Source organism: Perca fluviatilis, chromosome 19 (genome assembly GCF_010015445.1).
Source record: "Perca fluviatilis chromosome 19, GENO_Pfluv_1.0, whole genome shotgun sequence".
NCBI lineage: Eukaryota > Metazoa > Chordata > Actinopteri > Perciformes > Percidae > Perca > Perca fluviatilis.
The window spans coordinates 14,255,032-14,280,810 of record NC_053130.1 but is presented as its reverse complement, the minus strand read 5'-3'; the positions used below and the strand labels follow the sequence as shown (position 1 = coordinate 14,280,810).

At 39.8% G+C, this 25,779-nt stretch overlaps 1 protein-coding gene across 3 annotated transcripts in view; it reads left to right on the top strand.

Moving 5' to 3' along the window:
* Positions 1-25,779, top strand: part of adam12b (ADAM metallopeptidase domain 12b) — a 98,758-nt gene that overhangs the window by 53,176 nt on the left and 19,803 nt on the right. For all 3 annotated transcript variants that reach the window (XM_039783615.1, XM_039783617.1, XM_039783614.1), the window contains exons 6-14: positions 1,689-1,765; positions 2,804-2,993; positions 5,217-5,282; positions 6,844-6,915; positions 7,337-7,506; positions 8,342-8,426; positions 10,904-11,052; positions 21,895-22,072; positions 25,311-25,400. In XM_039783615.1, coding sequence (XP_039639549.1) covers positions 1,689-1,765; positions 2,804-2,993; positions 5,217-5,282; positions 6,844-6,915; positions 7,337-7,506; positions 8,342-8,426; positions 10,904-11,052; positions 21,895-22,072; positions 25,311-25,400 — 1,077 coding nt within the window. The remainder of the gene's footprint in view (positions 1-1,688; positions 1,766-2,803; positions 2,994-5,216; positions 5,283-6,843; positions 6,916-7,336; positions 7,507-8,341; positions 8,427-10,903; positions 11,053-21,894; positions 22,073-25,310; positions 25,401-25,779) is intronic.

The following is a 25,779-nucleotide window of genomic DNA, read 5'->3' as shown; positions in this document are numbered from 1 at the left end:
TTTAGCAGCTGATCTATTCCTGAATACTTTAACTTTCTATTCTGTGTGTATGGTAGCTGTGTAAAGCAGACTGCCTGCTACTCTTGAAAATGAAGAAAGATTTTTCATTTTGAGTACTTATTAAAGCCACTCACTGTGGCACTGTGTCATAATTGATTCTTCATTGTATGATGAAGGTATTTTTACTTCAAGTTAGGTAGAAAGAGGGTTTAACTGCACTTTGTCATTTATAGTAGCCATTGTAGGGTAAGGATAACATTTCTGTGGAATTTCAAAAACCTTTAATTTGTGACTTTGAGAAGCATTCTCTTTTTTAAACATAGTTAACAGTCTCTTGACCTTTTGTGGCTAAGTTGGATTGAAATCATTTTTTTATTAAATGGCAGTTAGAACAGTTTGACAGGTCGCTTACAGCTTGGAGGAGAAATGTTTGGTAATTCGGCAATGACTGACAAGTCTGTTTCCCGCAAAGTTATGCAAACAGCATTTTCCACCCTCACCTTTAATTTTGAGTGGGGTATTGGTAAAAAGTATTGCATCAGGCTGTCAAATCAAAACACTGTATTGTCTTAGATAAGCCTCCCACAGCTGCATACTTTCAGTACCTGCTGTCACTGAACTCAGCAATCAGCCATGTGTTAATCAGGGATCAGTGGAACTATGTGCACTGTAAATAACTGCCATCTTTTGAATTATTTGATAAGACAAAAGAATCAGTGAAAATATAATGATTTTGCTGCTGCTCCTCTAGCATACAAATCAACACCTATAAAATAAACCTAGGCAGGAACTGTAAATCAAGACAATGTTTCCAACCTTAAAGCCACTTAAGTGGAAATAAAACAGGAAAACTGGATATTACGGGTTAACCAAGATGTATTCTATCTTCGTTCTGCTTTTTGTAGCTTCAGGCAATAAAAAATAAAAAGCTTATTACTAAATATTTTACTTTGAAAGCATCAACGACACATTGAGGATAACTGAGGAAGACAATCACTATCCCTGTCTGATGTTTTCTTGTATGAAAGGTCAACTAATCTAGGTTAAGCATAGCCTAAGCACAGAGCATTTGTAGCTGTTCTATTTTTATACTTAATGTAATGAATCAATTTCATCACCACCTGGCTCAGTAACCTGTACTGTAATCACCAGACAGAAATCATTGAAAATGACAATCTTACCCCAAAGTATTTCCTCCTGCAGTTCAATATGTGAGATGAGAAATGGTCAGCGTTGTGACTATTGACAGTTGATTTAAGAAGGCTGGAGTGCTGCTAGACAGTAAATGAGGTCTGTATTCCCTCTTAACAAGAGTCACTTCCTCTGCTCTACGTGAGCTCAGACAACCGTGTTTTCACTGTCTGATGAGCCTTAAATATCCCTATTTTCTAGACCACTCTGGTGGAATAATGAAGGAAAAACAATTACCACTTTACTGTCACCTCTCATTCGTGCCAGATCTTCTGCTTCTTTCTTCAACTGTGTAGGTTGCATTTATTAAAAAGTAAAATAAAATAAAAATGTTTGTATGGGGAGGGGATAGCACAAAAGACAAGCAATTTTTGTTTTTTAAAATATAATAGGCCTACATCTTTAATTATATTATTCAGTGGGTGAAGCTCTCTTTGCATAAAATGTTTTCATCTACAGTATAAGACTTTTTTAAATGAACAATTTTCCTTTTTTAGAATAACTGCTACTACCATGGGAAAGTGCAAACGCATCCAAACTCTGATGTCACCCTCAGCACCTGCTCAAGCCTTCGGTAAGAAACATAACCATCATTTTGAATTCAAACAGCATCTCAACACTGACCTTTAAGTGCTATTTGCTACTGCAATGTTTATATTTACGTAAGTCACTCTGCACAGCAGCCCATCGCTCTAAAGCCCCTTAAGCACGCTGTCACTAAGTTGGTGTGTGACTTGCAGGAATATGAGAAAATGTCACACCTCATTGTCTTTGTCCACAGAGGCGTCCAGCAAATACCTGCACACGTTTTGGCAGTAATTGGCTTCTTGCTGTTGCTAATGACCAACCACAATTGGAAGATTTGAGGAAACTATTTAGTTGCCATTTTATTAGTCTCGCATTGCCAGACCTTCCTCCACAGCGCTGCGGAGGAGGGTCTGGCTAGACCACACAGCATTCTGGAATGGGAGGAAAAGGTGCTCTGGTTTATTGGCATTTCTTTAAACCAATCACAATCGTCTTGGGCGGCGTTTAGCGCCGGACAGAGCAACGGTGCCTCTGCAAAATAGCCTCGGGAAGGAACTTGTTTTGGTGAAACGTGTATGTTCAAAGTTGTTTTAGTCGTGCGAGAGAAAACTCAGATTGGACAGACAGTCTAGCTAGCTGTCTGGATTTACCCTGCAGAGATCTGAGGAGCAGTTAACCATGGTCCTCATAAATCCACCGGAGTTTAAAATGCTAACACAAAGAAAGCGGAAGGTGAGGGACATTCGCCAAAATAAGGGACATCCGGCAGAATGTCCGACAGTGAAACATCGTTGATATAGACTACCATTTTATTAATGCAATAACAGTTAATGACAATTTATGAATATTATTGACCTGAAAGTCTTAATATAAAAAAATACACATTCAGAAGGCTGATGTATAAGAATACTGAGCTAAGTTGTGAATTTGAAAGAACTTCTGTGCATAAAACCTTGAGGAGTTCTAATGCTAACAAGGCCAGTGTTTAGAATCTGTATGTGGCTTGGCCCTGTTGCCAAAATAATTTGAGTGATTGGTTATGCTTTGAGGCTTTGTTTTCAGACTTGCACTGCTGTTTCTGCAGAGGCTTCATCGCGCTTGAAAACAAGACATTTATCATTGAGCCGGTGTCTGGGCATGACAACGGTGCCCACTTCATCTATCGAGTGGAAGAACTCACACTGACCCCAGGAGCCTGCGGCCACGGCTTCAACATGTCCTCTGTTGCCCCTGAAAACCACAGCAAAAGCCCCTTTCAATCCTTCCACACAAGGGTGAGATTAGTATTATGTCTTTTATCGCAAAGCTTGTATTAGAGCCAATGGATATCACAGTTCAAAGCTATATTGTCATCAATTTGAGCAGAATTTTTATTGTAAAATTATTCTGAAGGGTAAGACTAACATTCATTTGATGAAAGATAAATGGGCGTTTGACCGAAGATCCGAATAACTGGCAAGCAGACCAGTTTGGATAAGTTCCCAGAGGGTGTTGCCATTTCATCGACACATTTTATGTGCACTTAGAGCCCAAAATTGAGGGTCCATGCAGGTTTGGCCAATGATTTTCATGGAGCAGGTGCAGCATCCATCTGCTACTATTCCCAAGCATTAAAGCTCCATTTGAGTCAGGAAGTGAAACTTACCAACATACAGTACTTAATGACCCTAAGTAATATCTGAGCATCACAGTTTTAGAAGAGCATCAGTTCTGCATCAACAGATGGGACATTTGGGCAAAAAGATCGATGATCTGGCTGTATGACTAAGCATTTTTGGGATGACGTCCATTTTTTTCTAACATATACAATGCTAATAGTGAAATGGGATAAAACTGCTGTTGGCTTAGTAGCATATTTTTTGGGAAACTTGCTTATTCGGGGTCCAAGCCCGAGGGGGCCGGGAACGTTCACAGATCCAGCGGAGCTGCGGAACCCTATTGTTTTCCTAAGGATTATTATTCTTCCGTTGATTCTTCCGTTGATAAAACTCATGCTACAGCCTAAACCGTGGTGGTGGTGTGTGTGGGTGCAAATTACACACAAACAAATTTGTGTAGCTAGCTACAAAAACACAAACTTTGCCATATCTCGGCCAAAATAAATGCTATCAAAGCGAAACTTTAGATTGTTGTTTGCCATGACCCTCTGGGGCTCCATTAGGGGGTGCTACAAGTACAAAAAGTTTATATCTCATGAACGGCTCATGCAATTTTTACGAAATTTTGAGGGTACCATCTAGGACCACTCCTGAGGCCACGCCTACAGTGGGGTAGTGATTCGTCAAAGTGGGCGTGGCCTATGGGAACCAGGTTTGGATTCACCACTTACACTAATGTGAGCAACTTCAAATTTACAGTGTAGATGTACAATGGGTCAGGGAACTCACATACCAACAATTACATATATGGACCACTAGGTGGCGTTATAATGACGTCAAATGTGTTTTTGCCTGTAACTCCCACATTACACATTAGAAACCCTTACATCCACGTGTTCCTTGAATCGCCGAATCTGCACAAATCGGTACGTAGCATCTCCAGATGGACTGGACCAAAAGTTATCAAAAGAATTTTGCTACATTAAACTATGTGCAATTTACAACCAAACAAATTTTCGTAGCTAGTCACAAAACACGAACTTTAGCATATCTTGGCCAAATTAATAGGTATTAGAGCAAAACTTGGTATAATTGTTCGACATCTCACTCCGAGGCTCTGTACCAAAATTTGTGAGGATCAGCCATTAGGGGGCACTATAATGAATGTAGACACGTTTTGGCACATAACTCAATGCATTTAAATGGGACATTTGCAATGGCAATATCTCTGCCGCAGTAAATGCTATCATCACAAAACTTGAGATTATTGTTCGACATGCCACTCTGCGGCTCTATACAAGATTTGGTGATGATCAGCCTTTAGGGGGCGCTATAGTTGAGGTAGAAACGTTTTGATCTTTTACTCAATGAATGGGAAATTTGCTATTGCATTTCACTACAGACTTTGGAGCTCGCATTTAGTGAAATTTCCTGACTTTTGCCTCGCCGCTTTCGTGAGCTCCGCGTGTCATCAGGGGCGACTTGCACCAGGGGGGACTCACGCCGGGGGATCCAACAATTGATACCTCTCATATCTCTACAGTATGCTAAATGTGAAGCTACAGCTAGCAGTCAAATTTTTTTCCAGGGGTAAACGGCTAGCTATTTACAAAAGTAACAAAATCTGCCTACCAGCATCTCTAAAGCTCACCAATTAACATGTTAAATCATGTTTTTTGATCTGTAGAAAAAATTGAGTGTAATAAATTGTGGTTTTACGGGGTTATGTGATTATCTTAAGGCTTTATATGTAGGTACACAGGGAACAATAGTACATCAATTTTGTGTTTATGATATTTACCAGTGATTGAAATATAAAGTGAGGATCAGATGGATAGACATCGTTTTAGCAAATCTCCAAATATTTCTAACATGCAGCATCTCTGTTTTTTTCTTCAGCATAAAAGGCAGGCTCAGAAGACAACCAAGTACGTTGAGCTGATCATTGTTGCAGACAACAGAGAGGTAATGCACCTACCTTGCTTTCCATTCCAACAGAAAACAATGCAACCCTTCATGTTATAAGCAGAAAAAAGCAGGGTAAGCTGTAGTCACAGTAGAGCAGGTCCCACTGGGGCTGCAGAATAAGGTCAGTGTGCAGCAAGCAGTGTGGTCTTGTGGCGCTCAGTTTTGACAGGAAGTGCTGAACTGATCTCCAGCAGAACAGATAGGAAACAGGAAAAGCCCTTGTGGATACAGAAGAGTCTCCCGTAAGCACTGATGAGCTCATTGTGGGGTTTCCTCCTGGCAGCCCTCTGCTAAATGACCCCGACCTAAAAGGAAATTAAAAAAATGGATAAGGGATCAAGTATGTTGTCAGGCTCCAGTGTTTCCCCTAGGATTTTTTCCAGGGCAGGTGGTGATTCTCCCCCAAAAAGTTGTTGAGCTTAACTATTTAGCAACATTAGTTACAGTTGAAAATAGGGGCAAGGTTGCGCGACTTTGGCTACATTGAATGTGTAGCATATGCGGACAGTTAGCGGAGCGTATGTGCCGCGCAATGTATGTTTTAACTGGCTACACAGACGAGACAGAGAGCTTTTGCTTTGGGATTGTTGTTATTTCTTCCGTTTTTTTGGAGCTGGCACAGCACTGTGAAAACATCAATTTACTGTCAGAGGACGAAGGTGAGGGACACAAGAAAAAAAACAGAAACTCTCAAAATGAAACTGCCAATACGCTTATTCACAGTCATTAAGTCGTTTCCTGTATATTGGTAGTTTAATTTAAAATAAATAATGACACTTTATGATCCATTTCTGTGTAAAAGGGCCACACATACCTCGCATAAAAAATATAAATAGAAGACTGTCCTATTTTTACGCTTGTAGAGCGGATCTCCGCAGAGCATACACACCATTACATGCTGCTCTCGTACATTACGCTGCCGGTGTAGCCAGTTTCATTGGTTATAGTGAAAGCGTAGTGTTGGGACGTCTGCTCCGCATACGCTACGCGTGCAATGTTGCCAGCCCGTAAGTTAAAATGAATTGAATTTCTAAGGTGAGGAATGAGAAGCGAATTGCCTGTATGTGTGAAAACAGTGCATCCATTTTTTTTGGGTTGTTGAATATATAGCATAATTATATAATTTTGTCATTCTTTCCGGGGGGGTGGGGGCTCTTTTTGTGTGTGTGTGTGGGGTGAGTGTGGGGGGCACTGGGCTCAGATTGGAGGTCCAGCACCAATGCAGGTGGATACACAGTAGGGTGGAAATAGTAGTGTGACTTTGCTGCAATTTGGATGACAACCTTTGCTGGCTGTCAGATCTGCCAATATACCTGCTCCCTGAGGCCTTGCCATTTGTCTCTCTAACACTAGGAGATTTTTCTAGATCCAGATGGTCACAGCTTGACAAGCTGCCTTACACTCAGTAAAACATATTAACTTTGCGGGTGTTCTGTGTTGTTTCATGGTTTTAGTTCTGAAAATGACTGAAACTACAGTATCATTCATATCTTTATCAACTGAACGTCTTCTAGGTGTAAATGTTCCTATTTCTGATTACATGTCATTTTGTTTTCAGTTTCAGAAACAGGGGAGGGATGTGGAGAAGGTGAAACAGAGACTGGCAGAGATAGCCAATTACGTGGACAAGGTAAAACATCCTCTCCCCGTTGCACAGGAGGAATAAATCACTTTTTTAAAATAGAAATATCGCTGCCAGCTGAGATTAATGGGATGACTGTGTGATGTATTAATGTCCTACTAAAACAGCTGCTTTTAGTCTGTCCAAAACCTCTGCCACAGTTGTGGATCTATAGCTAGCAGATACAGTGGGCAGATGGATTTGCTTAAGGGGAGCATAGATAGAGACATGGAAAAGATGTTGATCATGTGAAAAATTTGTGCTAATGCACACAGGAGCTAGTAATATATTTATTCAGGGATGCATATTACTAACCAAAGGTCAGTGTGTCTCACACATCTATTTGAAGGTCTTTGATCATTCATGTAATCTAAGCTCTATAAATCTCCTGGCCTTTCTATCCACACTGACTCTCCCTTCTTATCAACAGTTCTACAGGGCCCTGAACATCCGGGTGGCCCTGGTGGGTCTGGAGGTGTGGAGTGACTCTGATAAATGTCCAATCACCCAGGATCCCTTCACCACCCTGCACGAGTTCCTAGATTGGAGGAAAGTCAAACTGCTGCCGCAGAAACCTCACGACAATGCTCAGCTCATAAGGTGGACATTTAATTTAACAGAAGAAATTTAGTCCAGAAATGATACTGGTACTGTACACACGAAAACCGATCCTTAAAGGGCCATTAGCTACAAAGTCACTTATACTTTACATTTTCATTTCCCAGTGTATCCCATGGATTTTTACACAGATTTTCTACCCAGTGAGCCATTTTTTTCTCCATTGATTTCACTGTTGTATGTAAATCATCTTTCTGCAAGTTGATTTCCATAGTATACTGGAATTACCCCATTAGTTGTCACTTTGGTAACAACAACCTCCTCCTACGGTCCATATTAGAATATACAGTATAATCAACAAATGTTTGCACTTAACACCGCCTACAGTAAATAAAGCAGCTGCAATATCACCATTACACCATTAAATCAACCAAACATTTGACAAAAACAAGGACATAATAATACATAATAATACATTGATAATGCAAAGAAGGTTAAAGTTTACTTTGCTTATTTATGTTTTAGGCCTGCCTTCAAAAATAACCCCTTTAGTTTAACTCGTGGTCTTTGGTTGTAGTAACATTATGAAACCTCTCCTCACCTGTTTGATAACTGTGGGTACTTGCAGAAAATAACATTTTTAAATGCAAATAATATGGTATATATTTCCAAACAAAGTTGATACACTACATCTGAACCTGGTAGGAAATTAGTCTAAACCTTAATGGAAAACAAACTGCAATAATAAATTCACACTTTGTGGATAACAAGCAAAAACAATGCACAACAGCTGGTGTAGTCCTGTAGCTCTAAGCCCTTTTCTCATTCAACATTTTTATCTTCTCTCCACCCTACTTCTGTCCTCTGTTCTTTGCAGCGGGGTTTACTTCCAGGGCACCACCATTGGCATGGCGCCCATTATGAGCATGTGCACAGCTGAGCAGTCTGGCGGCATTGTCATGGTGAGTATAAAACCTTCTTACTGCTCCCACCCTCCTCTTCCTCTGTGTAGCCAGATTGTATCAGTGTGGACATTGTTCAGATTCAGCAGGCTAACACAATCCAGACATGATTTACACATGAAAGGTGTTCGTTGTTTGCTGGCAGGAAGTCATACTTTTAAACATAATGATATTTGTGCTGGCACTCCCTCAACATTCATGGCCTCATCATTACCACACACACCCACGTGCACAAAGGAATATGTAAAAATATACTCTCAGAAGGATTGGACTGCAGATACGCACCCCCTTTTAAGGTCATTTGAAGTCTTGCTATCATTTAATCAGGCTTTCCTGTGACATCTCTAAAAGGGTTGGTGGGGCAAAGAGGTAAATCAAAGGCCACAGCGTTTAAACAAAACTACATTTAAATTTTTATTAGATGTGATAAATTGTTTATACCAGCTCTTACAGAGCACACATTTGAGTTTTTTTTTTTCACTCAACTGCGCACCCCTGTTACACTAAATTATTACACATAGTAAATTAGCTGCCTGTTGGGCTCCTCTGCCTGCTGTAGCACTTGACAACCATTCCAAATCACAAAGTGGGTATCAGCCCAATGTTATTACGCCCCAGCCCAGATGTGTATCCCTCATTAATTGATGTGTTTTCTGCTGGCCGTGGCTGCGGTGAGGCATCTCCAGATGTTTGTCTTCCCCATTACTTACAACTGGCAGATGGTTTGGACTGAGATTAAAGGGCCATGTAACCAGATAGAGGGCGGCCAGTTAAGATTAACCATTTCTCAAACCATTCGCTGCCATGTGTGTTAATCAGCCTCAAATCCTTTATTTGGTCCACATGTTCTTTCAGTTTAAACATCATAATGCTATGTATTTATTGTTTTCCATTAAACTTACAATATATGTGAATGGTAAGGTTTAAACTGTGACAGCTAGCAATATCCACTTTTTACATGGTATTCTGTTTAGGGAGTTACTTTCTCACATGGCTGGAAAAGATATCAGAAAGACTATCAGAGCATTTCTTGTAACCAACACTTTAAAATTCTCACCGTCACAATAATGGCTTATAGCTGCTTCAAAGAAAGGACTGTGGCTTCCAAGAGTTTCATCTATTTCTGCCGACTGATATTACACTTTTTGTGAGGAAGCACTCAACTATGAATCACACACACACACACACACCACACACACACACACACACACACACACACACACACACACACACACACACACACACACTGATAAACATGACAGAAGCAGAGGAAAGTTTTCCCATCCTTCTTGTTAAAAGGCGTAGTGCAGCTCCCCCATGATGCTGCTCTGTAATCAGAGCAGAAAATAGCACGGCTTGCCCTCAACTTTGACAAATGACCTCACTTTCAAAGGATGTACATTTCTCATGTAGAGAACATTTGATACCACAGTTAGACATACAGTAGGCGTCCGTACGTGGGTGACCTCTTTCTCAGGGGTTGCCAGATTTGAAATGGTGATTCATGCACATTATTAGGAGTTAGGGGTTTTGTTATACATCGATCAGCTTTGTTAAATATGTAACCAACATACCACCATTTATACAACATGTATCTGTCTTAAGGCTGGAACATGCTTTGCTGGGCTTCACTTAGGTGAACATTCACAGGTAGCTTCATATTTACCGTACATGTATGAGATCGATATCAATCTTCTCATTAAACTCCAAGAAAGTGAATAATGTGACAACATAAAAAAAGAATAATATATCAATGTTGGAAATGTATGCAACATCATACATAAAATGATGTTAAAAAAAAAAATTGCTGGTCAGTATATTGAACTGCAACCAGCAGAATTTAGCTAAATGATGGCACAAAATGATCTTATCGTTAAAAGACAATCCCATTGGAAGTTGATAGGTTACCGTCTCCATCTGTTTTTCCTTTCCTAGTCTCACCTTGGCATACATATGTACAGAACTACATTGACTTCATTTCTCAGTCACCCTACCTGTCTGCCTCGTCTTCCCAGTCTCCCTATCAACGCGTCTACAAAAAAAGAAACTTCCACCTCTCTCTCATCATTCTCCGTCTCTGTCTGCCTTGTGAAGGGCAGTTGTCTCGCTTATCAATGCAGCAGCGAGTCATACAGCGTTAGCTTCACGGAGCGTCCTGCAGTGGCTGTCGTCTCCACTAGCAGCAGGTATGATTGGGTCTGCAGGGGTAATGGAATGGCAGATAAATTCAGGCCTCCATGAGTAGAATGAGTAATAGAAGAAGGATGAGGGGGCAGATCGGACAGTTACTGAACTGTTTTGGGAACCTGCAGCTTAAAAATTGTCCTGAACATTTTTTAGTGACAGTGCACTATAGTTGGCTTGGTTTTTTACTTTGTTACTTTGATTTCACTTTACGCACAGTCGAACATACAAGATTACACAAACAGTAACTACACATAACTAATTTTCTGGAGTTTCCCTTTTTTCCACTACAGGATCACTCTGAGAACCCACTGGGTGCAGCCGTGACTTTGGCACATGAGCTTGGACACAATTTTGGGATGAACCACGACACCCCAGAGCGCGGCTGTGGCTGCAGGATGACAGTTGACCGTGGAGGCTGCATCATGACCCCCTCCACAGGGTGAGATTCTGATGACATTTTCATACAATACGGTATCTATGAAGAGATTATAAGCGTCATAATTAAGCTGGACGATTAAAAGTAAAGACAAATGTGAGAAAAAATGTTCATGCTGCTGGACTGGTTGGGGCAGCTGTAATTTGTAGCAGAATTCTAAATAAATGTCCACTGCGCCACACTGTCTTTGCAATGATTACTGTATGTTTTGTTGTTGTTGTTTTTTTTACTATATATGTATTTATATTGTAGTTTTAGGCTAATTTTATTTATAATTAAAAAACATTAGCTCAGCCAGAGGTTTAAAAATCAGGACTTTAGTCTGTTTCTCTCTGTTGTGAGTGCATTGATTTAGAGCCGTTAAACAATTAACCTTTAAAAGCCTTGTTTCACACAGCTATGGGATTCAAATTTATTTCGTTTATCAGCTTAATGTTTCTGAAATAATTAGGCCTTCTGTTTCACCTGAACAGTCAAAAAAGATTTATTAAGCTCCACTAAGCTCCAGAGGTTGGATCATTTTCATCCGTACATGATGCTCCATTGTTTGTGTGGTGTTGTATGAGAGGAGGCTCAAACACACACATACAAATACACAGACACACACACAGTTTGGCCTGAGACTAAAGCAGCTGCTCTAGCATTCTACTCGTGTTGCCTGGGTTGCTGTGATAACACTGCTGCTGCAAGTGATGGACTCTGTGACTGTTAGTAAACAGCAAGCAGATAAGGCAAACCCAGAACGCAATACCAGATTTCACTCTTGGTCTGGTGCCAGTCTGGTTTGTCTGATGGTGAGTCCCACAACCACGGATGCATGTGGTCAGAATAGATTTCACAGCACTGACAAAAAGGCTGAAAGACACAGTTACTGTTTTTATTCAAATATGTTATGGAGTTTCAAAATACAAATTAAAGAAACTGCTCACACAGACTCATCCACCACAAAAAATAAACCATAGCCTGTCCCACACATTAATGATGTTAATGTGGAATAGTCCAATTTTGAGAATATAATGTAGCAGGAAAGGTTGCCAGATCTTATAAAACTTTCTGAGTGAGCTAAGAGTAGTATACTGTAGCTGTTTGAGTTTGAGGTGTGCCATTACATCTTCCAGAAAGTTTTTATGAGATGGCGCCGCAGTGCAGTCTTTTTTCATTTGAGGTGAATCTGTCGTCAATCAGGCCGTTAAGTAGGCCGCAACTGTAGGTTTGTTAGCTGTGATCTAGGCTATCAGAATGTTAAGATAAAAAACGATGCTACATAGATTTTAAAGTGTATTAAAATCACCTGCCCAAAAATCCTCCAGTGGCAGACAGGACCAAAACATATGGCTGTGGGTGCCCAGATCACACCCACAACCCTCATCTACTCCTGAAAGAGTTTTGTTAATTTGCTGCTGGTCAGATGGAGCCTGTGAAGTACTTTAAACTGTAGTATTCCATGCCTCCATGGAATAAACAATATGTAATGATAAATTGGCCAGGTATCTGTATCAAGATTGTTTGTGTATGTTATGTGTTTTAAATTACTATTGGCTGATATAAAGTTATAGCGTTTTTTCAGTATCAACCTAGAACTCCAGTATCCATTAGGCCAAAGACCCCTTAGCTGAAAGAGAGACAGAGCAGGTTCCCCCTACTACTAATATTGTATAAAATTAAGTTGCATATTTAACTGGGTCTACAAGAAAGTGTAGGGTGGCTTAGCGCCTTTATACGTACCTTATTATACCATAGTGAGTATAGAATACTAAGCTAATAAAATAGTAATTGTCAGCATGATTTTATAAATCATCTTTTAATGTTACATGTACATGTGGCACATTGAATCCTTAGGATATACTGTATCTATGGATGGCTATCTTAGTGACTACCTTACCTCTAGGCCAGTAAGCCTATCATCAGTGGGGATTTATATTTGATAATAATATGTTGAATTCATGTTAAGACATTTTAATTTTTGAAAAAACTTAAAAAAAAAAAAAAAAAAAAATTGGAGGCCCCCCTGCAGTGACTCTGGGGTCCCGGACCCCTGTTGAAGATCTCTGCGTTAGGCTATAGAATGAGCCAGACCACTTGCCAAGACATTTCTGATACTGTGAGCCGAGCTCCTCTTCCCTCTTCCTGCACCCTAATGTGTTCTAAGGGAGAAGATGTGTGGTATGAAAGACACAGTTACACACGTGGGGAAGTTTATTAGGTGGACAAACAGATGAGAACTAGAGCTGGGCAATATATCGATATTATATTGATATCGTGATATGAGACTAGATATTGTCTTAGATTTTGGATATCGTAATATGGCATAAGTGTTGTCTTTTCCTGGTTTTAAAGGCTGCATTACAGTAAAGTGATGTCATTTCTATTCATGTTCTATTATTTGTCTTTACCCACTTAGTCATTATATCCACATACTGATGATTATTTATCAAAAATCTCATTGTGTAAATATTTTGTGAAAGCACCAATAGTCAACACTACAGTATCGTTGCAGTATCGATATCGAGGTATTTGGTCAAAAATATCGTGATATTTGATTTTCTGCATATTGCCCAGCCCTAATGAGAACAGGCTCAATGTATAGACATGTAGAAACCGGTAAATCAAGTTGTTTCCAGTAAAGTGGTCTATTCAGAATTACATTCTGAACAATCTGCTAAGGTCTGAGAAGCTGAGCTTGAGTTTAGAGCAATGAGCAGATACATTACAATCTTTGAAAAGTCCCTGTGGATGGATGTGTGATTTTACTGGCACTAATTGTAGCAATTGTCATTAAACACTGACAGAGAGTAGACGATAAAGGCTTCAGTTATGTTTATAAATCAGCAGAGACATAGTAGAAGAAAACCATGGGTGGCTTGTGAGCACATCCTTCAAAAAAGCCACAAAATCTTCAAAATAACAGATCAATAATGTAACTTACTATGTACGAGACTCGTCCCAGAAAAACTTGAACGACCTTTTACTACACAAATAGAACAAAAGGGAGGGGAGGGGCTGTCCAAAACTGTGCATGTGTGTGCAGCCTCTGGCAACAGTGAGCTCATCTGCTGTTCTCATGCTACAACATGTATTTCTGAGAAATAACACCACTGGATTCATGCAGTGTAGTTTTTACGCATTTGGCGTACTGACATGATGACTTTGCTTTAGCTCATCACTGGCCAAAGCTATCTAATGATGTCATGCAGACATTTAGAAAAATAACTAGGCTACATGATGTAAGTGGGTAAGTTAATGAAACACGGTCACTCCTTTTCAGCACACTGTGCCATATAATTATGAGATCAGACACATTAATAGTTGAGAGAGGTGATCAGTGACCTTTCATTTTAGAACTCTCCTCTTTTTGCTCAGTACAGGGTGCGGAATAAATCCATACACAGTGTGTACGCTGACATGTTGCATGTCAATATTGTGTTGGTAGACTGACTCCAAGTATCAATATTTCCCTATTATCAATATTTTATTTGCGCATTAACTATTGCCTACTGCAGTCTCTATGTTTGTACTCAGTGAAGGTGAATACTTTATTTTATGGAGTTCATTGATTTGTATGATGGTGTAGTCAAACAATCTTAGTCAAGTCAATTTTATTTGTATAGCCCAGTATCACAAATTTGCCTCAAGGGGCTTTACAATTTGTACAGCATACAACACCGTCTGTCCTTAGATCCTCACTTCAGATCAAGAAAAACTCCCCCAAACATAACCCTTTAAAAGGAAAAGAAATGGAAGAAACCTCACAAAGAGCAATAGAGGAGGGATCCCTCTCCCTGGACGGACATGTTTGTCAAACATGCAATAGATGTTGTGTGTACAGAATAACCAACATAATACAATTACAATATAGACAATTTAAAATGACAAAAATTATACATACAGTAGAATGTAAACATATATGAAGAATATGGATCCAGGAGCATGTCAAAATTCCAGCTGTTGTCAACCAGATAGAACCTGAGACCTGAATTCAATTTCATTCACTGCAATAAAAAGTACTGAACTGAGATGAAAAAAATGAAAACTGGAAGATGATAAAGTAAAAAGTCATACACTGAGTGACCAGTTAATTGCACTACTAATATTTTAAAATTAATATAATATAATGAGCGGTTGCTCATAGTGACAAATTTCTTTCGACCTCCAAAATGTTGGGTGTTCAATCTATGGACTGTTTTAGCATTTTTCTGCTCATTGTTTCGGTTTCACGGTACATAACCTTACTGTTTTGGTTCAAACTCACCTCTCTCATCAACTGGCAGCTGTTTTCAGCAAAAAAAATAAAAAGTAAAATGTAGAGCATTTAGCAGTTAATGAGCCAGATATTTCCTTCTAAATGCTACATGGCAAAAGGAGAGTAAATATTGGACTTATACGTGTCAGGTGGACACAAACACAACTCCAAATGAATGCTAATATTGCTCTGTATCTGCTTGATGTGTAAATAGGCAATTTGTTGTGTTTACAGCTTATTCCACTGCTTCCAAGTGGCCAAAAAAAACAATTAATACTGCTACATGTACTTCCTTTGTTTTGATGTTTGAAATTAAGGGTGAGATATCAACTGTGGTGTCTAGACAATGTTGTTGTCTAGATGATATCAGTTGTGCTGCGTCAGACTATGAGCCATGGAGTTCATAGTCTGAAGTTTGTCATGGGAAACATTTCGGCAGAGTTTCTGAGCCAACTTGAAAGATGAAAAGTATGACTTTAGCTGAGTTCAAACTTGACTTAGCCAGTTATCTCTCAAATTGAATTTCCTGAACTATCAGCCCAAATTCAGTGTCCTGTTGACAAAACCAATAATTTCACAAACCAATCTAGAACTCATTTCCCCCATCACAGATCTGGTTTCTTTATATGGTTTCTGGATATATATATATATATATATATATATATATATGACCTTCAGCCCAGATCCCTTCAGAATGTTAAACACATCGTTGTAAAGCGGCATAGCTAGTTTGGCTGTGTGTTTGGGATATTCTCAGCTTAGACTTGCTAATGGAGGAAAGGACAGGCTGCATCTAAATGACGTGATTATCAGTGACGCTGCCAGCTGCGATCAGGGCCAGGGCACACAGAGAGAGATCCGCAGAGAGGTGCTTTATGCCTGGATAGACAGGCGGAGCGAGGATGCAGTGGTTTTATTTGTCTTTTATCTCCCTCAGTGGTAAAGCAGGAAGAGAAACACAGAGAGATAGAGGTAAAGAGACAAAAAGGAGAAAGATGACAATGAAGGAATTGTTTGGGTACACATTAACGTCTATGACAGGCCTATGAGCCATGAAGACTGGCCACGAGAGATTTATGTCTTAACAATGAGTGGAAATTTGAGGAACCGAGTTGGACATTTTGAAGTGGGGATGTCTTATAGAAGTTGAGCTAAGAGTTGCATCATATGAATGTGGGGAGAAAGCTCAAAAGTACTTTCCTGTGTCTATATGTGTTACTGGGAAGAAAGTGAAGCCCAGCAGGGAGCTGTGGCTGGACTTTGAGACCAAGAAAGGGATTTCTTTGTCAACACAGTAGTTTTTTTCAAGTGAAGTGAGAAGGTACAACATATCATTATATGTGTGCTGAGGAGAGGAGGGATAAAGCTAGTTAGGTTGCCAGTGGGTAAATGTTTGCAGTTAATTTAGCTTGTGTTTTGCTTTTCTTTCTGATATTTAATCACCATAGGCTTCTGCCAGTGATGCAGTGTAACATTTACCGAAAGGTCAGACATGTCTCTCCTGCTTAGCTTGGACTAAATGCATGTCAGTCTGTAGAGCAGCTTAGAGAGCAGTAGAGACAGCTTAATGTCAGTCAGAAAGCCTGCAAATAGAAGAGCACTCCTAGCCCTCATGTGACCAATGCATCTACTGTTTCCGTCACGTGCTGAGATGATCAAACTGACAGGAATCATCTGCACTGCACATATGGCTTTAGATCCAGGAAAAGCTGCCTGGTGCACAAGAGACTGTATCTCTGCATCTCAGTACAGTGTAAGGGCTTGGGCAGATTTTCCTTTTTTTTTAACAGAAAGCCAGCATGACAAACTTGAGGTGTACCGTTTGGAAGAAGCCCACATTTAGGAGGCAGGCTGTGTCTTAGAAATATGCTATTGAGGTGCATTATGGGAAATGTAGGATTCAGTGTTTTTGGAGCTTGACCCATTCTAGGAACAAAAATCTAGGGTATCTCAACCTCTGCTGCTTCAATTTTGACCATTCTATTTTTAAAATCTGTCTCGCAAGTCCCCCAACTTAATGAAAATGCAATACTATTGCTGTAGTACACATTTAAATCATTAATTTAAGGCCAGTGTTGTAGTTTATTAGTGGGTCTGTCAAATTGCAGAACATGGGCTTGTTTAGGTTGTGTAGTAGTATGATCATATTTTGTTGTTCTATTTGGGATGTGTAGATCATCTGCTGCTCAATTAAAGATAGTGAAAACAGCAGTAGAGGTACTTATGTGTGTGCACATACTGTATGTGCCTGTGGGAAAACAAATTGAGGCTGACATATATATATATATATATATATATATATATATTTTACTATGAGTAAGTGCTTTTATTGTATATTATGTGCACAAGAACACACGTACATGGGTGACGTGATACACATTCCTGCCAGTGGTTTCACACTATTCCACTGAGCTGCAGATGCCAATAATTTGCCAAGATTTGCAGCAATACAGTACGTCAACAAAGATCGGGAAACCGGAGACTGCAAGCTAGTAAACAATATTTTAAATACTTCAAAATTGGCATTGCAAATGTTGTATGAGGAGGAAATGCATTAAAGACGTTGGTTAGAGCTCAAGGATGCACTCATTTTGGTGAGTGACACTGACTGCAAACATACCTTTTGTTTGTTTACAAGAAAACTCCAAAGTGCCCCTTTAACCAAATACCCCTCTCTGAAAATCAACAGACAGCAGAAAAAAAAGCAGAATGTTTTTTTCTGTCTCTGTGATTTTGCAGCTAAACAAACCGAGTCTACTGCTCATCAGTGAGATAGCACCACACATTTTCCTCTGACGGTATCACAGATGTATGAGGCTGTAAGACATTGATGAGATTATGATCGTTAACAGTGTGTTATTTACAGTGTGAATGACATATTTGCCTTTCAAACATTACCAACAGCCAGAAAAGAGCTGACTAATTAGATTTTGTATAACTGTTGTGCACAGCCAAATTAGTTCCACCCCAGCAAACTACACCTGGAGAGGGTGCAGGGCTTTATGCTAATATTATCCAGGGAAACCTACACTCTCTGCTCGGCTAATTTCCTGAACAGCAGAGCAGCCGTGTGGTCTCAGCTGTGATAATACACACCTTCGATGTTGGTCATTTGCAGACTGAGATCTGAACATTTAAACTGTGCATACATTATTTAATGCTGATTTAGGGTGTTTCTTTCTGTATAGACAATTTTGGTTGTGGTTTTGTGACTTCTTTTCCTGATAGTGTGAACAGTCTATGGTGTGAACATGGTTGTTATCTTCTAGCCTTTTAATTTCTTTTGACTGACGTATTGCCTTTAAATACAACAGCAGCTTACTATGAGTGATGAAATCCTACATGAAGACACAATTTTATGCCAATGTTACAACAGTTTTGACAGTTTTATGATATATTACAGTTCACCAACAACCATGTGTCCAGTTGCATTGCTCATTGCACTAAAACATTCAAAATTCTTAGTCAGCATCTGCGTCACATACCAAGTGAACAGTAATTTAATTTTGTCTTTTCCTGTTCATTAATTAATTTCCGTCCTCCCCCTGAAAGCCATAGACATTCAGCCGATGGCACAGAAACAGTTGGAAAGCATTTGTACTTATCAGTGTCCGGACAGTAAGCTCCTTTGCGGTCTGGTATGTGCTCGTTGAACTGCACCTGGCAGTGAGTGACGGAGAAGCAAGATATTCTTGCAGCATCCCTGGACATCGCGTGAGGCTGACACTGCACCTGTTACCTAGAGGAATGTCAACTACAATTTAGTGGTGCAGCTCAATTGTCAAAGCCCTGTTTGTATACTCAATCACCGGCCACATCAGGACATCGGTTTAAGATAGATCATTTAGAATGATTTCTTGGCTTCCGCCATGGCTGTTGAGGTGCCCTCTGCTTTAAATAAACCAGCATATAAATGATAGAGCACGTCCTAATGGCTCACTTGTAGAGAGTTGTGCTTAATTGGCTTTAAATGTCATTTCACTTCATTCAAAATCCAATCAGTAATATTGCATTACTTTTTTGTTTTTGTGAGTCAGCTGCACTCAACTTTGGCATTTACTAACATATAGCATTCTCATTTACACCATCAAACCAATGGGAGAACTGAACACCATCTTAGTGATAGTCAACACATGCGTGGACAGGTTAACGAAGATAGTGTGCTTTTGGTTTATGCTTAAAGACTGTCAGTGTTTCAGAAGATGAATCAGTCAATAGTCTGCAAAGGGGAGTTAACCCGAAGCTGCCTATACTGTACATAGCAATAATTCTAAGTTGTTTTTAAAATTCATGTATACTTTGGATCTTGTGGGTCTAATTTGGTACTAAAAAACCTTGTTTTCTTCAGGGAAGAAATATCCAACTGACAACCTTCCCAACTTCTACCATTAATGCCAGTTTACTGAGAACAGACTTTGTTTACCCGTCATATACATTCCAGCCCCTCATGCAGATCCAAAAGCATGCCTGTGTTTTGTTATCAGTGGCAGCCCATGCTATTTACAAGGGGCATGGTCTGCTCTGTGACGTAGTTTGATCTGCATAGTCTGTCTATCCTTGACTTTGCGCATGGGTCTCTACGCACAGGGCAGCAAAGCTCTTTTTCTATGTGTGTTACTGTGGTAAAATGGCTCTAACAAGTGGCTTATGGGAGCAGACAAGGACAGACAGATAGGTAGATTGGATTTTGGTCAGTGAGAGATGAAAGCCAACACTCAAAGGTGGACAGTCTGAGTGAAGTGGTCGCAGCGGTTTCACCCATGGGTGGCCGTTAGAAGAGGATGTTTTTTCATGTTCCATGTGTTCCATGTTCTCTGGAAATCTGTGTTCTCTTGGGAAAACAAGCTGATTTCTTTCCCATTGAATGCATCCACTGTTATCTCCAGTCCCCTCAGGAGGAGCTTCACTATAGTCAAGTAACAGCAGTGAAATATCCATGCAATTGCATCAGCCAAATCCCCCTTAGGCAAAGGCAAAGCATCACACACAAACCTCCCCCTCTGTCCAGCGCAAGGCTCCACAAACATTCTGTGTAATTTTGAATTTTCACAAATCTGCCCCATCAAGCCTCAAGCTTTGCAGACAGTCTCCATGCCCTGTTGCGTTTGAAGACCCCAGTCAGTCTATCGCTGCATAAGTACGTGTATGACATGTTTCTGTCTGAAGTCAAGCTTTTCAAGTATCCGATGCCAGCTGCCTCTCTCTGTGCCATGTCTGCCAATCTTCTCTGCTATCCATTGCTGCCTCCCACCCCGCATCTTCTTTTTGATGCTAGACTATGTCCCAATATGACTGTGCTGTGGGCTACTCATTTTGCACCCTAAAGCCTGCTTTTCTGTCAGTCCTTTTGTGAGGCTGCTCTTTTTTGTTAGCTGGCATGAAGCACAAGGTGTTTAGAGGTCAAAGCAGGACAAAGGCCTTTTTAAAAAGCACAGTTAAAAGTTACATTGTTCATTCAGTGTAAATGAATGCCAAAAGCAACTTTTCTAATATGAAATATTATCAATAGCTGCTATTTGTACAGCCACAGATGACATGAAAAACAACGGGTCCCTGGACAAAGACGTGTAAAACCCTCCCATCCCTCCTACAAAGTAGCAAGACACCCAAACTGAAAGAGACACAAAACATCTCTTTGTGGTCATGTTGCTTTTGTGGTTGTTTAGGTTAAGCAGTCTTGTCCATTATTTAATTTCTCCTTTTCTGTCTCTTTGTGGTCATTTTGTGTCCATTTTTAGTCATTTTGTGTTGTCATTTTACCCCTCATTTTGTTTTTTCTTTGTGGTCTGTGTCAACCCTATGACCCCACATCTGGTCCATGATTTCATTTCTTGCATAGATGGTTTTCAGTCCCTTTGTCCATGCCTCAGTGTCTTTTGGTCTGTTTCTGTCCCCACTCTGTATAATTATGTTTCTTTTTCGTACTTATCTACATATTATTTTTGTTTTTCACTCTCCATCTCGTTTTCCCTATTTATTTCTGGTCTTTGGTTCCTAAACTTGCAAAAGCTCACTCTAGCAGGAGAACCATTCCCCCGGGCTTCACAGCTGTTATTGGCACATCACACAGTTTCATCTTTAAAGTCATAACATTTTCTCGTTTTCAATACGAAATCCAATTTCTTTCCTCAATAAATTAGACATTAGTCTGCCCTTAAGGTAAGCGATACCAGGGAGTGAAATTAATGTGTTAGAAATTATGTGGTTTTGGTCTCGCTATTTTGTCAAAGTTTCACGTACACACATGCTCACACACACAAGTTATTCACATCCAACATACCCCTCTTCACACTCCTCTCCAGTCAGTTGCTTAAATTGTCCCGGTGCCATGATATGCCTCTTGAAAATGTAGCTGCCAGAGAAAATGTTTCTCTAGATAGCCTGTTTATGTATTGAGTAGGATTGGAAATCTATTGATGTGGAGAGTTAAAAGGCCTCTTAGTCCACTTTTTCCAGATCATTTTGGTTTCTAAACAGTAAAAATACACACAAAGCAGGATTTCGTCTGACTCGGGCAAATTTGTGGAATTGTTTTCCAAAATAAATCTTGTCATGTCTCTTAATTCTTTCATTACAGTCATCTTGTTCTTTTATTCTTCTCGTAGGTATCCATTCCCAACAGTGTTCAGTACATGCAGTAAGAAGGACCTTGCTGCCAGTCTGGAGAAAGGTGTGGGCATGTGTTTGGACAACATGCCTGAGGTAAAGGTGCTTTACGGTGGCCAGAAGTGCGGCAACGGCTACGTGGAGGAGGGAGAAGAGTGTGACTGCGGGGAGCCAGAGGTAAGGTGGAGACCAGATGCCTTCATCCCAACCTGCTTCAGTGGATTGCATCAGTCTCCAACACTGTGGTTGTACTGGGCAGTATAACTATGTGAATGTGAAACAGTGTGTAACGAAGAACATGTTCTTGCTGATTAAACAGAAGTGAAAACACAAAAGCAGATCAGAAAATCAATTAAGTCTTCGGTTAATCAAAATTTAGTGAAGTGTAGGTAATGTGATTCAGAAGAATTCCATGGGTGGTCCTTTCCCCAAAATGTCCAAACAAGAGGCCTGATTTTTCTTAAGTTTCTCATTTCTATTTACAGTAAACTGCTTCCTCAAATTAATATTTATTAATACTCAAACATAAGGAAAGAATGGGTAGAAAGGAATCATGATAAAAAAGTCAGTGTGCACTTTTCTTCTTCCTTTCTTGTTAACTTGCTATTCCCCTAAAGACCATTGTCCAGAAAAAAACAACAGTGACTGTCCTGTAAGCAATCATCCAGAACCACTGCAAATCTCAACAGCTCCCTCAGACCCCCCCGACAAACCATAACAAACTTTAGGTTAAAGTTTCTATTGACATTGACGTTGTGTATGCAGCTTAAAAGCATCAAAACCTGCTGTGCAAAAAAAAAGCCTAAAAGCTCAGCATATCACGAGGCCTCCAATATAAGTGTTTTATTTACGTCACACCTTCTCTTAGTCTCCCACATGTGCAGAACAGTGCTCTGACAAGCTGCCACAGTGATGTCATGTCCTTGCTGAAAGCCCATTAATCAAACCACTGTCCAACTGTGTGACAAAGGAAACAAACAAAAGTGTAATCGGGTCGAGTCTGAAATAAGCTTTCTTTGGCTTTGCCACCCAAACAACTGGGCACGCTCTGATGCACGTATCCACCCACCCACCCACCCACATTTAGTTTCTGGCTCACGTACACTGTATGCACCCTGGGAAGTGAAGTGAGAATCAAGTATGGGAAGCAGTATCCATCGGTTGCAAGCAGGGCAGCTGTGTGGAGATTTGAGGATGAATATTAGTAAACTTAAAAGTCTCAAGATTGATGGATTTCCTGGGGAATTTTAGGTGGTGAAAAAATATTGAAAAATGCCCCTCACAATTCTTCAGATTGCGTGTTTGTCAAACCAACATCTAAAATCAGTTAATGTTGTATTCAATTAATGATGATATAAAACAGAAAAACAGAAAATCCTCTCATTTGAGATGCTGGAACCACTGAGGTGTGGCATTCCTGCTTAAACCTTTTTAAACCTTTGACTGATTAATTGATTATTTCAGATCTTCATCCGGTAAAAATTCATATTGCCCCATTTCATTATCTGCTTCTCAAATCTGAATCCTTTTGAATACATTATCAAACATAGTTTTTAACATTTGCAGGTAACTGAAGTTATAAATAACTGAAAAGATTCAGATCATAAAGCCCTTAGATTTTAGTGGCAGTCTGAGTCTAATTAATATTCACAACCTGAAAATTAGATCAGCAGAAGATATGAAAAATGTATTAAATATGTATCTGATAGATTGAAATTAGTTGCCTACTGAATTTTACACTTCATTTTTCACAAGCTGTTATGCAGAATAGTGGTGGTCACGATGCAGAGCTATTAAGTTGATAAGCTTAAAATATTGATATTATAAGCATTAAATTTTAACTAGGAGATTTTGCTGAAATTGACGTAATGCAATCAGCATGATCATTTCTCCAGAGTCTTCACTCCGTTGGTCTTGTTGAACCACAAAAACACACTTGCAGTCGTCAACTGGTGTCACAGAGTGATGTTACTTTCCCCCCACAAAGTTTCATTTTAATAATTACCATATTTCTATTATTATTATTAAATGTTATTTAGCTAGATGTGATATGATCAGTGATGTTAGTCATTTTAACCCAATGAAAGGATGGTCAGCACCAGCTAAAAAGGCTTAATAAGAAAGAAAAGGCTAGATAAAAGATTTGTTTGCATGTTAGCATTAGTATTGGAGCTTAACAAATCCAGGTATTTTGGCTAAATGGATCCGGCTATCAGGGTCCATCCCTAATCAGGACTAACCAGAGCTTTGTTTCTGTAAAAAAGACTCATCTTTGAGTGGGCATTTAAGTTTTTGTAATTTTGCTCAACTAACTCTTATAACTGACTGAAAAATGTATTTGATTTTTTAGTTAAATGGTGTTATGACTATGTACTCCATCATTTACAGGCTGTTGGTAGTATTTTAGCGGAGTCATTGTGTTTGACCACCAACGAACCAACTGTATGATTTACATTTGCCAACTCTGTCTCTGCCAGCTTGCCCCTCCATAACCTAAATGATGTCACCACAAAGGGGCCTGCTTGTTTTATCTGCCGGCCCACTTAGATCGAGGGATGAAAGCAACCTTTTCTCTCCTCTCTAAACAATAGGCTTACGTCAGAGCCAAGAGGTAAACAGCCAGACTCATAAAACCACACATCAACTGAAAATTAGACATTCAACAAGCCAGCTGCCTCCAGTTCCCAGCCTTCAACACATCTTTTCATTACCTTAAAGCCCCACGAGAGAAGATAAATGTTAGTGGGAGTTATTTTCTGCGTGATAGCGACAAAGCTGATGTGTTTTGGCATCCAATAAAAGATAAACATTGCAAAACCTTCCCCTGAAGTCTTTTACAGCATTCCTCCGCTTTCAACTTTTCCTTATGTGTCCTCTACCTTCTTGTCTGTTTCTGCCAGCTGCCAGCTGATCTTGTCATTGTGGTTCACAAGTGGCTACAATCTTTGCCTCTTATGGCCTTTCAAACCCAACTCCTGCTCCTGTCCACGGTGCCCTAATGGTCAACTCTGCTATTGTCAATCTATAGTCAATCCTGCAAAATAATCAATCTTTCTACTATCAAATCAGAGTTAAAGATCATAACATTGCTACACACAATTTCTATCTTTTTCTCCTCTGCTTCACAGCTCCCACTTTTTGACCCAACATGGGTCATCGCATTAAACACTGGTCCAAAGGTCTTCAGAATTCCCAAATCAGGAGCATATGAGCTTAAGTTAATATGCTTCCATTCAAAGGTCTCTAGGTCAGAGTAAGTAAGGCGAGAAATCCCGGACAGGAAGTGTGTTCCCCTGACCTGGAAGTCTTGATCTGACAGGGGACCAGCTGAGAGAGCAACTCCAGAGAGAGCAACTCCAGAGCAATGATCAGGTCCACATGTCCAACAAATTTTGTTTTCTTTCCCTCATTCAAGGAATGTATGAACCCATGCTGTAACGCCACCACATGTACCCTCAAGGGAGACGCTGTGTGCGCCCACGGACAGTGCTGTGAAGACTGCAGGGTAAGACTTTTCATGCAGGCCTGGGTCTGTCTTGCACATTCTTCTGCCACTTTGGAACTCATTTTTCCCATTTTAAATGCTCTTCTGCCATTCTCATAGCTGAAAAAGTTTTCAAATTGTATTGCCTCTGCTCCTCTGAGTACTGCACAAAGCTTTACTCTGCAAAAATGAACATTTTTAATTTCAAAACTCAAGGGCAAGATCTAAAAACTTCTAAAACTCTGTTAATTCTCTTTGGTAGATTATTAAGACTCATACGAGTGTGCCCTCATATATACTTTAATATCTCAGATCATTTCATTCCAACTTTGTATATGTATTGTATTTATTATATTTTACCTCAATAGGCCAATTTCAATTATGCAGTTCACAAGTTTGA